The sequence below is a fragment of the Urocampus carinirostris genome, chromosome 2 (assembly GCF_059441175.1).
Source record: "Urocampus carinirostris isolate Australia breed hairy pipefish chromosome 2, RoL_Ucar_1.0, whole genome shotgun sequence".
Taxonomy (NCBI): domain Eukaryota; kingdom Metazoa; phylum Chordata; class Actinopteri; order Syngnathiformes; family Syngnathidae; genus Urocampus; species Urocampus carinirostris.
The window spans coordinates 59,755,599-59,772,710 of NC_142350.1; the positions used below are offsets into that span (position 1 = coordinate 59,755,599).

The 17,112-nt window shown below is 41.2% G+C and overlaps 1 protein-coding gene across 2 annotated transcripts in view; it reads left to right on the forward strand.

Annotated features, from left to right (window-relative positions):
* Window positions 1-17,112, forward strand: part of rorc (RAR-related orphan receptor C) — a 57,534-nt gene that overhangs the window by 35,362 nt on the left and 5,060 nt on the right. For both annotated transcript variants that reach the window (XM_088327341.1, XM_088327342.1), the window contains exons 4-11: window positions 6,464-6,549; window positions 9,147-9,288; window positions 10,937-11,272; window positions 11,350-11,451; window positions 11,541-11,662; window positions 13,903-14,035; window positions 14,102-14,209; window positions 14,287-14,397. In XM_088327341.1, coding sequence (XP_088183467.1) covers window positions 6,464-6,549; window positions 9,147-9,288; window positions 10,937-11,272; window positions 11,350-11,451; window positions 11,541-11,662; window positions 13,903-14,035; window positions 14,102-14,209; window positions 14,287-14,397 — 1,140 coding nt within the window. The remainder of the gene's footprint in view (window positions 1-6,463; window positions 6,550-9,146; window positions 9,289-10,936; window positions 11,273-11,349; window positions 11,452-11,540; window positions 11,663-13,902; window positions 14,036-14,101; window positions 14,210-14,286; window positions 14,398-17,112) is intronic.

Sequence of the window (17,112 nt, forward strand, 5' to 3'; positions counted from 1 at the left end):
AAGTTCTTTGTTTTGGCAAATAGATCCAAAGTACGATTAAGTTTGATCAATTAATTTTAAAATGCGCTTGTGCGATTAATTCCACGCAATTTAAAGTTACATATTTGGGATTTCTTCCAGTTATTTTCTTTTGAAAAGGGAAGACAAATTGTCTTCAGTAATATTATCGGTATGTAGTATCAGTCAAGATCCGAGTATCCTCTATATTACATTTTTTAAGAGCGCAATGTTTACCATGGATAAAAAAATTAGATTTCTTTATTTGGCAATACTATTTCGTGAATTATATTGTGAATCAGAATGTAGCCAATCAATAAGTGACTTCAGTGAAGAAGGAAGTAGGCGGAAATTTAAACAAACACATCAGAAAACTTTGCTTGATTTAAATACATACATACTTTTATTTTTCTAGAAAATATAGTAAAACTTGAAAAACAGGTTAAATAATAGTAAAATCCCAAATTACAGCAAGATTACCAACCAAAATGGATAACCTGTAGCACTGGTACTTCCTAAGCCACGGTGACTACAAACCCTGCGGGCTACCTGATTGGTTCCCTGTCACTTTTTAAGCCCAGTCCTGTCACTCTCCGGTTGTCAGTCTGTCAGCGAACCTCTGTTGTTACAAGGCAAGCATTTTGACCCTGACTCCCGCCTGTCCCGTTTTTGCACTCGTTTTTCCACCTGTCCGTTCCTTATCTGCCCGTTTGTTTTCGATCCAGACCACGTCTGCTCTAGACTAGAATAGAATATACCTTTATTGTCATTGTTACAACATGGGATATATTGTGACAACAAAATTGGACGTGGCACTCCAGTTTCACATTTTATAGTGAGGATATAAGGAAAACAAAGAGATAAAGGAACAAAGAAGATGTTTGTACTGTCCTTGTTGTATAGACTTTGTTTTCCTCCGGAGGGGGGGGGTTGTATGAGGGCGTGAGGGACAGACAGAGATGGACGGATCCAACTAGATGTTTGATATTACTGTACACACGGTCCAGTGTTTTTTTCCCTAATTGCTCAGTCCACGTGTTGAATGGATTTGGGAAGTAGAGTCCTTAAACATGCCCTATTAAAGTCGCAGGCGACGATAAAAGCTCCGTTGGGGTGTGCAAGCTGCTGTTTATTGATAGCAGCGGGCAGGAGATTTAGCGCTATGCTAACGTTAGCATCCGGTGGAACGTAAACAGCAAGCACAATGACCACAGTTAGCTCTTTCGGTAGATAGAAGGGTCTACACGATACTGCTAGAAACTCTATAACGAGTGAGCAGTGTGTGTCAATGATTTGGCTGTTATTGTAGCGCATAGTCCCCAACCCCTGTTTTTACCGGAGTCTCCGTCTCGTTCGTGTCCCGGCTTACGACCCGTTTTTGATCCCAATCACGTTTTTGCTCTCCTGTCCCGGCTATCGACCTGTTTTTCCCGTCCCTGACACCGCCATCTCCCGCTCCGGAAGATCCACTACCGTATTCGGATCACGATCAAATTGCGAGAGCGACTTGCTTCCCGCGTCCAGCGAGCACCGGATCGCGGGCGCTGCCCTTCCTCTTTCCATTCAATAAACTTGTGGTTAATAAACTTGTGGTTAATAAACTTGTGGTTAACGCTACGCATTTGGGTCCTGATTCAGTTCTGGTCGTGACATAAAGCTTGGAAAAAAATAAAACTGGTGCCAGTAATTTATTTTCCAAATATTTTAGACATTTAAAGGAAAAAGTATGCCTCAGCTCAAAAAAGGTTGGAAAACACTGGACCAACTTCACCATTGCAATCGGAATACTCACTTTGTGACTACGATCAGATTATTGAACGTGTTTACATAGATTTACATCAGGGATGTCAAGCTCAATTGCACATGGGGCCAAAATTCAAAACACACTTAAGGTCGTGGGCCAACCAGGATAAACATTTATTGAACACACTTAAACATACCCGGTGTTGCAAAAACAAATTGAATTTATGCTTCTCAATAGATTTTTGGGGGGCGGATAGCAACTGAAATGACTCAGTTGGAAAATATCTCATTGAGGTCAGTCGCATTACTGGTAACAATGGCGAAAGATCATTACTGGCAGCCGTTTCCTCTATGAGCGAGACAGAGAAGGATCGGGCCGAGAAAGAGCTTATTCGAGAATCAAGTCAACCACTTGAAAAGACTTTTGAGGTTTCGCACCTCCTCGCACTTGTTGCCTCTTTTCTTTTGTACAAAACTAACCTGCACGCGAGATTTGTATAGGGTTGCAATTTCCTCACTTTTACGGTGTTCTCGTTTGTCATTTTTGCTGGGGACGCATTGTGTCAAATCAACGTGCGTCCCCCGGAAGCAACTTTTTTGACACCAAATTGTCATTATTACCCGATTACTGTTTTTTTTAAACTAAGATTTACCGCACTCCAAACTTTTCGTCAGGCAGATCCGCCATTGTTGTTTTGGTCTCGCGCCGATCTCGCCAAACGAGATCTCGTTGCTTCGAGATGACGTCATTGTTGTGGCGGTTGTCGAGTGAAAGAGAAGTATGCCTCCGAAAAAACAGTTGGTATTAGGTGCAAATCAATAAAAAATTGGTAATTTCTTCAGTGTCGGCAATAAGTCGAAACATAATAAAGAAAGTGGCAACGACGGCAATAATTCTGGCACGAAAAAACAGCGGAGATATTCTTCAGGAGACCGCGAAGGCAAGGAAAACACGTGTGTTGAAGCGAACGATTCGACGAAAGATAATAAACAAAAAAATACTCCTAACAAGAAAAGAACTTTTCTGCCAAAATGGACTCCATTATATTCCTGGTTACGCTATGAGGAGGATGATAATGAAGGCTACATGTTCTGTGATGCATGCACCCAGCATGACAAAAAAACTGGATTGCATAAATCATTTCGCAATACGAACTTTCAGAAAAGCGCATTGGATCGGCACAACGACATGAAAACCACAAATTAGCTATGGAAATTCCGTTGCTGCAATTGGACCTTGAGAAGGCATTACAACTGTGGCGGGACAGCAGACCACGAAGAATATATGAACTGAAAAACTGAAGTGATTAAAACTGCATGAATATACAGACTAATATTTCAGCAATATTATTTTGTATAATGTACAATATTTTTGTGAACTGAAAAATCTGAAGTGATAACTGCTTTGTATTACCAATAAACTGTGATGATTAAAACCGGATGAATATATAGATTTATATATTTATTTATATATTTATATATATAAAAATGAGGGCTCAAAATTACTAACTAAGAAGCGACTTAAGTCAAAGTTACAGTGCATGAAGGTAAAAATACACGGGTTCCCCTGACGTTGTGTCCTAAATGCGGTATTTTGAAGTCAATGTTGAACGAAGTTGAAAAGTAAAGTCAGTAGATTTTGTCGAGAACCGGCTTCTTCGGCTCGGCTCACTAAAAGGAACCGGCTCTTTCGGGTCCTAAACGGCTCTTCAGGTTGTTTTTGCTTCTTTAATCCCAAAATGACCAAATATTGTGTAAAAATATGCACAAAATGACTTAAAGGAATGGGGGAATACATCAAAAAAAGAAAAAAAAGTAGTGAAAAGCTGAGAAAAAAGAAACAAAAGGAAGAGAAAAAAGAAGGAAAAATTTAGAAAAAAGCCAGAAAAAAATAAAAGAAAGAAATGTAGGAAAAAAGTAAATAGAGAACAAAAAGAAAAAAGTAAACACAATGAGACTTTTTTTAAAGGAATTTTTAAAAAAGTAGAAAAAAAAACACGGAAAAAAGAAGAAAAAGTTTGTGTTGCATTCAAATAATTTCCAATTATAGCAAGTCAATCTTGTTGCCAACATTGCACTTCCGCAAAAAAATGTGATTAAGTACAGTTCTGTATCTTACAACCGACTAAATAAGCTCCCAAAAATGTTAATATTATGCGACAAAATATGTCAGGAAATAAAAAGAAATGGATATCTTGTGAAAGAATTGTAAGAACAAACGACGTTTGTAGGCCGTACAACCTTTGCAATAGTACATGAGTCAATTCATTCAAAAGAGAAAAATAATTTTGCATTGCCGGAAACTCAGCAAAATGTTAATTGACGTCAAGTTTTGGACATGTTTGATAATGAATTATCTTGCCACACTTGGGATTATGGTTGCTCACTGTTGTTTCAAGCGTTGCTCACCGACTTATATAACAGTTGTACTTTGATGGTAACTAAAGCAGTTTTGCATCTTTTGATGTGCAGGGGAAGTGCATTGTCTCTTCAGAAAGTGGGAATAGACTTTCCATCCGATCAACAATAAATTACAAGTCTGTGTGATTGTAAATCTGTGTACAGTACTCAGTTTATTTGGGTATATATAAATACATGCGTGTGTGTATGAGTGTGTGTGTGTGTGTGTGTGTGGCTACAGCTATATACGCTGCCCATAGAGTACCGTTTAAAAAAAGGTGGGTGTTTGGGTCACTTGTCAAATTTAAATATAAGAAACAAGATCGCTAACAAAATAAATGCTTATTAGCAGAGACAGACAGGCACGTGGAGGGAATTTAAGTAACGGGTTCAATGTAGCCCAAAGTAACGAATATTCATATTAAAAATGGAATGTTCTAAAGAAACAAAATTGAGTAATGTTTTTGAGAATTTTGTTTAAAATAACACTGCACAAAATGGTTCATTTTACACTAACCAGTCTGAGTTATCTTGTTTAAAATAACCCAAACAATTGGGTCATTTTGGGCCAAAACCACCCCAAAAAATTTGTTAAACTGTGTTGTGTTCCCATTTTTTAACAAAGTTATGAGAACAACAAGTTAAAGGTACTACACCTGAAACAGTAAGTAAAGATAAAACATTTAAAAAAATAGTACTTAAAATACCTAAATTATTTACCATTAGAATAATTGAATCTAATCTAGTCTAATCCAAGACAGACCTTTTTCGAATAAAATTTGACGTGATTTCTTTGTCATTTTAATCTTCAAACTTACCCAATTTCCAGTTTAACAAATTATTATTAATCAAATATCAAAGCCGTCTTTATACAGGATTTCCTTATTATAATACATTGTTAAAACACGAAGAACATTCCTTTACCTAAAATTTTTGAAAAATAAACGTACTTTTGTCAAGACCAGAACAGAGACAGGACCCACTTGCGTACGTTTCTCTCAGTTTTATTGGTAAGAAGGGAAAGGATTGCACACACGATCCGGAGATCGCAGGTCGCGGGGAGCAGGTTGCTCAGACGCGGATGTGGTATTTCCGTGGTGAGCAACGGCGGTGTCGGGAGCGGAAAAAACATGTCAGTAGCCGGGACAGGAGAGCATAAATGTGGTCGAGATCAGAAAATGGGTCGAAGCAGGGTGAGTCAGGGTCGAAAAGCTTGCCTAGCGTGAACTGAGGTTCGCAGGCAGACTGACACCAGGTGGTTTGAATAGGGACAGGGAGCCAATCAGTGTTTGAGGCCACAGGTGCCTCGCATCAGTAATCATGACATTCATATGTATATAGCTAATGTAGTAGCATGTTAAATGATCATATCCATATTCATGTCCTTTCAGTTTCAATTGCTTTCTTTCATAAATACACAAGCTGGTTATATTCTAAGGTTTCTGTATCCTATTCAAATTATACTAAGACCTAGTCCTAGATCAAAGCGGCGCTGCCACGAGCGGCTGCCTTTTCCAGCAGCTGCCTTATTGTTTTATTGTCTGCTCCTATGTTCGGTGTTTTTCTTCCCGTTTTGACAACTACACTATGGATTACTTCTATCCTATGGACATGGGTTTTAGCGCACAAAAATGCGTTTGTTCAAGGAATCAACTCCTTGCCCTGAAGAAATCTGGTGCCGGCGTGATGAAGGGGCCTATCGTGGAAGAAGCTAGCTAAGCGGCTAGCGGCGTTATAAGTCGTCAGTACCATCCGTAATCATGGTAAATGCGAACTCACAACCAAATAAGATCATCGAGTGCTGGTGGAAAACATCGAAGCGCACAGGGAGCGTAGTTGCTGTGTTTTGCGGAAACGTGGCTCACGTTTAGCATTCCGGACGCTAACGTGTAGCCACCCGGAGCTATCCGGCTTCAACGCCGCTATACAGAGAAACGAAAGCCGGGGGGAATCGGAGAGGAGGCGCACTTGCTAACACAAGGTGGTGTATCCCTGGATTTTCACAAAGAAAAGATTTCCATCTGCCGCAGGGATGTCGAACTTTTGGACTAGCGTGACGTCATCCACTCCGCTACAAGCACCCCTAGGGCATCATGTTAATATGTTAATAAACAACGGGGTAGACTGCTGGAAGTGTGAATTTCCCTACGGGGATGAATAAAGTATCTATCTATCTATCTATCTATCTATAATTCTTTTATTGTTAGTCTTTTCTTCCTTTTATCATAGGACCGGAATATTTCTTGATATTGTACGGAATACTCATGAGATCATATTGGTTAACATGCTACCATATATAAGTAAACCTTTTTTGTTTGTGCAGCTCAAATCGAAGTTATCCCTTGCAAGATCTGCGGTGATAAGTCCTCTGGAGTGCATTATGGAGTCATTACATGTGAAGGCTGCAAGGTAAGAAAACTGTTGTGTACTGCATAAACACGCACACGCATTAGGGGAGTTAGTATACATTCAAGTTCACTCTACGTGAGAATCTGCATTTTTTTGTCACGTGACGTTGGACAGACCCAAATGCAGGACATAAACAAAATTGGAATTCACTTATGATAAGGGAGAGTGGAACCGGGACTGCTAAAGAGAAGAAGCTTGAGGGCGAAACTGTCATGATTACCGATGCTCCTTTGGCGCCAACTGCCTCGGCCTCTGATTGGCTCCCTGTCAGTATTTAAACCCACGTCTATCTGTCACCTGTTGTCAGTCCGTCTGCGAACCTCAGTGTACAACAGACCTGGGCACTCCGGTCCTGGAGGGCCATACGTCCTGCCAGATTTTGAAGTTTGCTCTTCTTTAACTCAGGTGATACAAATTATAACCTCGTTAGCAAGCTAGCAAGTGCTCGTTAACGATACTGGCGATTGGAATCACCTGTATTGGATCAGAGAAACCTCAAAAATCATGCAGAACATACGGCCCTCCAGGACCGGAGTGCCCAGGTCTGGTGTACAAGCTTTTTTGACCCTGACTCCCACCTGTTTTTCCTCCCGTCTGTTTTCCTGGCTTCGATACGTTTTTTTAATCCTGACCACGTCTACTCTCCTCTTCTGGCTTTCAACCCGTTTCCGATCCCGACCACTTTTTTTGCTCTGCAGTCCCGGCTACTGACTCGTTTTCCATTCCCGACACCGCCATCGCTCCCCACGGAAGTCCCACTTCCGCGTTCAGAGCGACCTGCTTCCCGCGCACAGCGATCACTGGATCCTGGGTGCAACTTTCTTACAACTTTCTTCTTTCCTTTCTTCCAATAAATCTGAGAGAAACGTAACGCAAGTGGGTCCTGTTTCCATTCTGGTCCTGACAGAATCTTCAGAGGGTGGTGTTGGAGTGTGACGAAAGTCTTGAAATAAAATTTGGGAGTACCTTGAAGAAAATGCTTGGGGAAGAAGGTCTTGGGATAAAAAAGGGATTGGTGAAGAAATTCTTACAAAGAGAAGCTTGTTTTCTTGGTTTGGGAATATCTTGAGCAGTGTTCAAAGTACATTGGAAGGCTGGAGTATTTACGGCAGAGGTTGGCGAATTAACTCATTGGGAGCACATTGACAGGGGAGTTTAGAGGGAGACTGGGAAATGGGGGAATGCTGCCATCTCTTGGAGAAAGGGAGGGACTGCAGGAGCTGAACCATGACATTTTGTACTAAATGACAGAAACGTCTTGCAAGAGTACAGATAGTTTTTTGGAATGTGATCGTATGACAGAAAACTGACATCTTTACTTGTGCATATTGCTACAAATAACAACCGCAATGTACCTTTCAAAAATTAAATCTTAATATTGTTGCCTATATTCACTGTAGTTGTTTCGAGAAACCTTAAACTAGCAGAAAAAGTATTCATTTCAAGTTTAAAAAATAAATAAATTAAAACAATTTTAATATATATATATATATATATATATATATATATATATATATATTGATATAGATATAGATAGATATGTAGATATATAGATGTAGAGATATAGATATATATGTATAAAATTGTCTCACTGTCGCCCTCTGCTGAGGCAAGAGAAGTGCAATTGTGTGCCTCACTCTGCATCTGCAGATGCTCACCACAGTAAAACTTTGTGTCAAGGAACCGGACCGGGAGGCAGGAAGGGTGAACTCATTTGCGTAACGATCAGTTACTTTTATTTAGAAAATAAAAGTTGTCCAACACGCAGGGACAAAAACAAAACAAAAACAGACTTAGAGGCAATCAGAAATTCAGACTGGGTAATACTCACAAACAGGCTTAAAGTTACTAACTCAGACAAACGGGAATGACAGGTCTTCCTCGAGTCAAACAAAACAGAACAGAGCAAAACAGAACAGACTAATGCAATGATCCAGCAACCGGCAGTCCCCAAAACCCGCCCTTAAGAAGCACACACGCAATTTAGACAATCTGTTACAGCCGGTGCCAAGGGGCGGGGCCAGCTGGTTGTCATGGCGACCATGCTGGAAATGACAACTTTGCATACTTGTTGTATGAGTAATATTCATAATACAATGTAAAAGTTTTGCAATTTTGAAAAAGGAAATCCCAAATTTGTGGAGTTAATTGAGAAATAAATTAAAACCCGGAGTAGATAAAACAATTGAATGTATTTTTAATTTTAGATTTCCATAATGACAGGTGAGGCACAGCCTCCTCTGACTGCATGTCACATCCCTAATGTGCATTTGATACCAAAATTTAAAAATTAAATAAAACAACCCTCAATATTCCACTCTTTGTGTATTTGTATTTTCTTTCTTCTAATTTTACATACGCTTCTTTAAAAATGTGACAAACCATAGTTAAATCAAAAACCGTTATTATATATGATAATTTACGTTTTTTTTATGAATTTTTGCACAAGTCGGCATCATAACAAAATGCAAAAATCAAATACAATATCCTGCAAAAACCCTGAATGCACTACAGATAGACAAGAAGAGTCCACCCCAAATGAGAGTTAACAATGCTAAACGCTTACCACTTCTCCTTTGTGACTGTTCCCGCTTCAGGGATTTTTCCGGCGCAGCCAGCTGCCCACCGTGTCCTACTCCTGTTCCAGGCAGAGCAACTGCCCCATCGACCGGTCCAGTCGCAATCGCTGTCAACACTGCCGTCTACAGAAGTGTTTGGCCCTGGGCATGAGCAGAGACGGTGAGCCTATTAATTGATTGTCAGGAACCTTCTCGGGATGGTGCGAAAGCACAATACAGAAGCACAGGTTAGTACAGTCAAACCGTTGTCCCCAGTGTTCATCTCTAGGACAGACAGGCGGCGAGGCAACAGTGTCCAAAACACCAGAGGCAAACACGCATTACCAGGTACACAGGCGTAAGGATTCAGGGATCCAATTAATCCAAGCAGCCAAGTAGACAGACCAAAAGTTTATCAGGTAATCTCGTAGTCTGAGAGGTCAGACAGGGGTTTGGTGCAGTGGGTAGTCAAGAGCGCTGTAACAGGGGTAATGGACAAGATGTGATAGGAGGAAAAACAGCAGAGAAATCAAGACAAGGGACAACCACTGTGAGGAGGAAAATAGAGTGCGAAAGTGAGTGACCAAAATACCGTAAATTGCGGACTACAAGCCGCTACTTTTTTCCCAAACCTTCAACCCTGAGGCTTATTCAGTGATGCGGCCAATTTATGTCATTTTTCTAACGGCCGCCAGCGGCGCTCGAGTACAAAAGGTAAGATTTAGACCTGTGGAATATATGTGCCGAGGGAGACTGCAACTTCTTAGCTTGTGCACAAATTAAATTAGCGTAGACATATCCTCATCATGCAAATTGCAAAGAGAAAGGCACATGACGTAACTTTCAAGCTAAAAGCAAACGAGCAGTCCGATTAAGAAGGAAACAGCTACTGCATGTAAACTTCACTTTGCAAGCGTGTTGCTAGCGTGTTTTTGAATAAGGGAGCGTGGGACGACGTCTATATGACAAAGTCTCTTTCCCATACTGGGGAAGACGACTTTGATGACGTCAATTATAAGGAGGAAGATGAGGACGGTTTACAGTGGTTTCTGCAAGTTCGGTATACAGCCCCGTATACTGTGTTGCGAGCGTGTTGCTAGTAGCATTTTGCTACCCTTCACAGACACGGTTTGGGATGAAAGTTATAATATTATAATTAAAGCTTTGAAAACTCTCTCGGTGTACCGTCTTTCTTTGTAAATATGTGTAACCATGTATAATATGTATTTGCAACTGTCTATTTTTGTAATGTATTTGAGACACTCATTCTGATATATTTTGCGAATTAAAAAAGAGGGGCGGAGCAAACGCGGACTGACGGGAAGTGGGGTAAAGGTGAGTGAGACCCGTTGTCGCGGCGGACAATAGTGGATATATATTTTTCCCACCCTTACCTTTGGAAATATAGACTTTTTTCCTTGGATTAGTTTCAACGGGTACCCGGACTCTGCAGGTCTGCATCAAACCTTAAGTACCGGTATCATTTTCTGTTCATTTTGCCGGCTGTAGTTTTTGGACAGTGTAATTTATTTTCAGTTACAATCGCGGGACTCAATTTGGGCTTATTTTGTGATTGTGTTACATGTTTTAATGTGGGCGCATGCGGCTTATATACAGGTGCGGCTTGTGTAAGTACAAAATCGGTTTTCCTCTTAAAATGTGGTGGGTGCGGCTTATCTACAGAGAGGAAGAACTCAAGAGTGTAAGATGCTGGGTAGCACTAGAGAATACCTCCTCCCCTCTCAATTGAGGTTTAGGTCATCTCATTTTTCAAAATAACAGTAGTTAACCATAGATGTTTACATGGGATTAATGTCTACGCCTTTCAGCTGTGAAGTTTGGTCGGATGTCCAAGCGCCAACGAGACTCCCTCATCGCTGAGGTGGAGCGGCACCGGCAGCAGCAGCAGCTCCAGGTGCCGGCCCTTTCTGGCTTGTCCTACCATGTCAAAGAAAACCAGGGCTGCTCCCCACAGCTTCAGCCTGTGATGTCAGGCCTCAACTGCGAATCTGAGCTGCTGTCCTTCTCTTCTGATCTTCACCCCTACCGGCTGTGCTCCCCCAACCAGCCTCAAGTGTCTGACTTGATCTACCGAAGCTCTGGCGTCTCACCCTCGTCCAGAAGCCACCTGAGGGTAGACTCCGGTGGACCCCCAGATATCATTGGTAAGGCCTAGTGCTCTACTGTCTTCTAGGTAGTGAATCCAAAAGGCAATGTCATAAATGTCTCATTCCCACATTAGGAATGGAATGCAGACAGTCTTTACATGACCCGATGGCAATTAATCCCTATAGTCCTACAGAAGATTCACGTGGGGCCTACCTTCACTCCCTACGCAACATTGGTAAACTAGAAGCCTGGTAGCAATATTTTCTAGTCTACAACCTATCCTCCTATTTCAAGTAATGGCCTGATTCTTTCTGTTTTGTATAGATGAGCTGTGTGACAGCATTGTACGCTCCAACAAAGACACCTGCCAGTACCGAGCGGAGGAGCTGCAGGCACTCAGGTGGAAAATGTTCAGCAGGGAGGAGATCCAAGCATATCAAAGCAAAGTATTTACCAAACACTCACGAGGCTGTTCTTGAAAACGCTACCTGCGTACTGTTTTTCCATCAACCAAACAGGAAAATACAATAACATACATTCCAGACTGTACCACTTCTCCTCTTCGTCTCACAGTTCCTTGAAACTATAATGACGCCTTATACACAAAAGCCTAAATGTTGTTTAAGGATTGTTAAAGTTAAAACTTATATAAACTCTATGTTGGCAGAATTACTCAAATAAAAACAAGCATTAAGGTAAATAAATTTCCCAAGCGGGAGAGCACTGTCCGGTGGCCCATCCGGGCCACCACCTCGGCAGCACTGGCCCCTCCCGTGTGTGTAGTTAACTTTATTCACACAGGAAACAGAAAAATACACCGGAAATGCGACTTCAGAATAAAAGAGTACAAGACTGATAAACGTACAAGAGATGCAATTAGACTGATTATTGAAACATTACTTCATGTGTGTGTGTGTGTGTGTGTGTGTGTGTGTGTGTGTGTGTGTGTGTGTGTGTGTGTGTGTGTGTGTGTGTGTGTGTGTGTGTGTGTGTGTGTGTGTGTGAAAGATTGTTTTTATATTTAGGAATATAAAAACAAGTTATATTCACACAGTGAATTCTGAGAAATGTTACAACCAAAACGACCAACCTATCAGGATGAAAAGAAAAAGTGGGACTGAATTGTGGTACTTGCCTGCCTTGATAAGAGCCATTTTTAACAGAGGATAACTAAATCAAACAAATTGGTTGCTTGAATTTAGGATTTGAATGTATCAATTAAATCATTACTAACGTTTTTCTGCCAAATGTAGATCACAAACGTAATAACGAAATGGATAAATCACACATAGACACGATCGGTATGACCGACCTCAAGAGTGAATAATTACCAGCTAAATATAATCATCCTTCCCATCTCCTCTTTCTTCCACTCAGTCGCTTTACTTCCATATCCTCTCACATTTAGTGACCCTATAATGAGGGTTTGCGGCCATTCGGTCTCCCGTCCCCCTTTCTTTGCCTTGCTATCTCTTAGGGAGTAGAAATAGAGAGGAGAGGATTCCCAGTCCCCTCGCTCCCTCCACTTTAGTCACCTCTTACGACAGGCAGCGGACCACGGTGGGAGAATTCTCTCACATCTCACGGGTAGAGGGCCCCTCACCACAGGGTTACACAGGTCACCCATCTTGAGGGATATGACCAAGGTAGATAGATAGATAGATAGATAGATAGATAGATAGATAGATAGATAGATAGATAGATAGATAGATAGATAGATAGATAGATAGATAGATAGATAGATAGATAGATAGATAGATAGATAGATAGATAGATAGATAGATAGATAGATACTTTATTCATCCCTGCAGGGAAATTCACATTTCCAGCAGCATCCCTTCGCTGACAACAATACAATAATAAAGCAAAAGGAATACAATATACAAATACCCAATGTGACGTGCTAATACCCACTGTAGCGTGTTGTATAGAGTATTTAAATAGTGATACATAAAATACACACTGCAATAAAAGTACGGTAATATGCAATGTAGGGGGTGTGGTTTAATGTGGGCCTTTACTCCGCCGGGTGGAGTTAAAGAGCCTCATGGCATGAGGAAGAAAAGATCTCTTCAGTCTGTCCGTGGTACAAGACAGTGACAGCAGTCTGTCGCTGAAGCTGCTCTTCTGTCTGGATAGTATTTTACTGATCGTAGATTTAGCCATGCTGTATTCCCTAGCAAGATCAGACACTCGCACACCTCCTTCATATTTTGCTATTATTTCTTTCTTAGCTCGGTGGCCTTGGGGGTATGGCGCCCGCCCCGAGACTGGGAGGTTGTGGTTCAAGCCTCGGCCGAGTCATACCTAAGACTTAAACATTGGTACCCGTTGCCTCCCTGCTTGGCATTCAGCATTAGGGGTTGGAATTGGGGGGTTTGGTCACCTAATGACTCCCAACACCTCAGTTGGGTTGAGCTAGGGGGCTGGGAATCCCCTCCTCTGTATCTTTATCCCAAAAAGAGTCAGAAATGACTCTAGCCACCTCCCACTAGGGGGATATGGCTGCGGTATATATATAATATATATATACAATAGTCAAATAAATAAAATTAAAAAATCCTTTAATATCTCTCAATGTATTTGTAAATACACACTCTTTGCCTAGTCTAAATTATAATAGATTGAGAGAGTCAACCCGACCCGAGTTAGTTGACTTGATATGAATCTAACTGATTGACTTTAGTCCATAGATGAGATGTGGCAGCACTGCGCCGTTCGTCTGACCGAGGCTGTGCAGTACGTTGTGGAATTTGCAAAACACATCCCGGGATTCCGTCTGCTCAGTCAGAACGACCAAATCGGCCTTCTCAAGACCGGTGAGCTCACTTTTCCTTTCACGAAAAAGTCAGAGAGCATCTCTTGAAGTTATTCTTCCTTCCTAGGTTCCATGGAGGTCGTCCTGGTGAGGATGAGTCGGTCTTTCAACACGGAGAACGACACCGTTTTCTTCGATGGCAAATTTGCAGGAACTGAAATCTTCAAATCTTTGGGTGAGGCGGCTTGAATGTTAACGCACCTCTGAAATCGTTGCTTCATTCGATGGCATCTTTACGATTTTCTCTGGCAGCGTGCGGAGATTTGATAGCGGCGGTTTTCGACTTTGCGCACAGCATGTGCGCTTTAAAGCTGACCGATCAGCAGGTGGCGCTCTTCAGTGCTCTCGTCTTGATCAACGCAGGTATGATCATTCTGGGTACGGTTGGATTCATTTGTGGATTTTTCTGTCAATGAAATTGAATTGAATTGTGCTGCCCTGGGCAGGGTTGGGTAGGGTTACTTGATTACTTTCAATGACTTTTGGATTACTCCAATACCAAACATGCTAATAAAAGACAAAAGAAACAAAATCTCATCTCATCTCATCTCATTAGCTGCACCGCTTATCCTCAGTAGGGTCGCGGGGGTGCTGGAGCCCATCCCAGCAATCATCGGGCAGTGGGCAGGGGACACCCTGAACTGGTTGCCAGCCAATCGCAGGGCACACAGGGACAGACAACTCATTCGCTCATTCACACCTAGGGACAATTTGGACCGGCCAATTCACCTGAAATGCATGTTTTTGGAATGTGGGAGGAAACCGGAGTGCCCGGAGGAAACCCACGCAAGCACGGGGAGAACATACAAACTCCGCACAGTAAGTCCGGTAGCTGGATTTGAACCCACAAAGGAGGTTCCCAAGACCTTAGAACTGTGCCGCACACGCGCTAACCACTGCGCCGCCGTGCTGCCCAAAAGAAACTAAATATGAATACAATTATGACTCACAACATGTGGTAAGCTTTCTCTCCTGGCTTTGATCTCTTCGATCTCTAGCAAAACTAACACAAAATACGACAGAAACAAAATGAAAATCAATCCAAACAGCTTGCCAACATCATTTTTGCCGTTCCATCTATTCCGTTACTCCCCAAGCCTGCACAAAATTTAGTGATTTTATTCATATTTAGTTTCTTTTATTAGCATATTTGGTATTGGAGTAATCCAAAAGTAATTGAAAGTAATCAAGTTAAAGTAACCTTACCCAACCCTGGCCCTGGGTATATGTTGAATATACTTTAGCAGTACGCTAAAGACGTTGGGCTCATCAAAACTCTGAAGACAGCTATATGTTGAAAAAGATGGCAAAATGTGTGTGCAGATGTCTCTGTTGGATTCTTTGTTTTCTATTACCATGTGCTTCTACTTCCTTGTTTGCATCTGATTGAATATACAGACGCTCCCCTACTTACGAACATTCGAGTTACGAAATACGGTACATACGAACATTTGGTTCGGGAAGTCGAAAAATATCTGGACTTTGCTGTAAGTTAGATTTTGTACTGTGCACATCTTTTTCCGAGTACAGGATAGTACTGTAGTGCTTCTTTCTGCCGCTACCGGCATAAGGTGGCGCTGTGAGATGTCACCCAGCATCCACCGTGAAGAAGAAATCCGGCTTCCTCTTCCTAGTTCGTGTGTAAACATTCTACACTGTATCTCCAGCGTGCTAGGAACTTTGACAGTATTGTTTAATATCTCACGCATCCATTCAATATGGTTGGTGTAAAGTGTAAAGAAGAGGCGAACCGTTTTTTGAAATGAAAGTGGAATAAGAAAGCTTGATGCGGTTGAGAAAACAGTTATTCAATATCTCGTGCATCCATTCAATATGGTTAGTGTAAAGTGTAAAGAAGAGGCGAACCGTTTTTTGAAATGAAAGTGGAATAAGAAAGCTTGATGCGGTTGAAAAAATAGTCGGAACGCTTTTTTTCGGCCACTTTTTTCACGGAGAAGGACATCTTGAAGCGCATCTTCTAAAAGTAAGTTAAACTCAACTTTATCTTTGTAGAGCAAATTATTTTATGTAATGTTTATTTTTAGGACAAAACAATACAGGTTACTAAAACAAGCCCTAAAGATACTTATATGAACCTAAAACATACAAAATATAGCACTGAAGCAACTTACGAACAAATTCAACTTCGAACGATCGTCCTAAGTAGGGCAGCGTCTGTAATTTCCTGATTCTCTTAAAGGGCCGGTAACATCAAACATACGATACACCCACAGAAAATCCCAACTAAAAAACAATAACACCACATGAATAAAGCAAAATGTTTTTATTTCAATACCCATTTTCTTAAAGGGACATTGTGTATTATTTAGTGCCTTTTAGTGATAAAAACAACAACTGAATTCATAAAAAATAAACTTAATATGAATAATACGCCAAAGTACATGAACTCATTGGACACGCATTTTTCTTCGAAATTTGGAAAAAAATGTGGATTTACTTTACATAAAATGGGGCGGGTGGGCCATTTTGAGTCTCTGTAGTTTGTTTTTCTTTGGGCTTTATAGCACTTGTTTTGGTTGCACTACACAAAATAGTGACATTTAGCTGTCAAATATTACAGTATCCCTTTAAAAAAATATGACTTCAAATGAATACTGTGAAAAATGATTCTATTTTTCTGTAATTGGAAATTTGGCCAAAGATAAAATAGGCAAAAATGTTCATCATTGTCTTCTAAAGTAAAAAAAGATCACAGTCATGATCATTTTAAGACCATATAAATACCTTGCTTATTTAAAAGTTAGCATTGAATTTTTATATTTAAGAATGGTAATCTTAATCTTAATGTCATGATCACCTGTGCCCGTTCATTTGGCGCCAGGCGCTACGGGTTACCTGATTGGTTCCCTTTCCCTTTTTAAGCCCAGTCCTTTCACTCGCCGGTTGTCAGTCCGTCAGCAAACCTTTGTTGTTACATGGCAAGCATTTCGACCCTGACTCCCGCCAGTCCCGTTTTTCCACCTGTTTTTCCACCGGTCCGTTCTGATCTCCCCGTTAGTCTCCGGCTCCGACCTGTTTTTGATCCCGACCACGTTTTCTCTCCCGTCCCGGTTTACG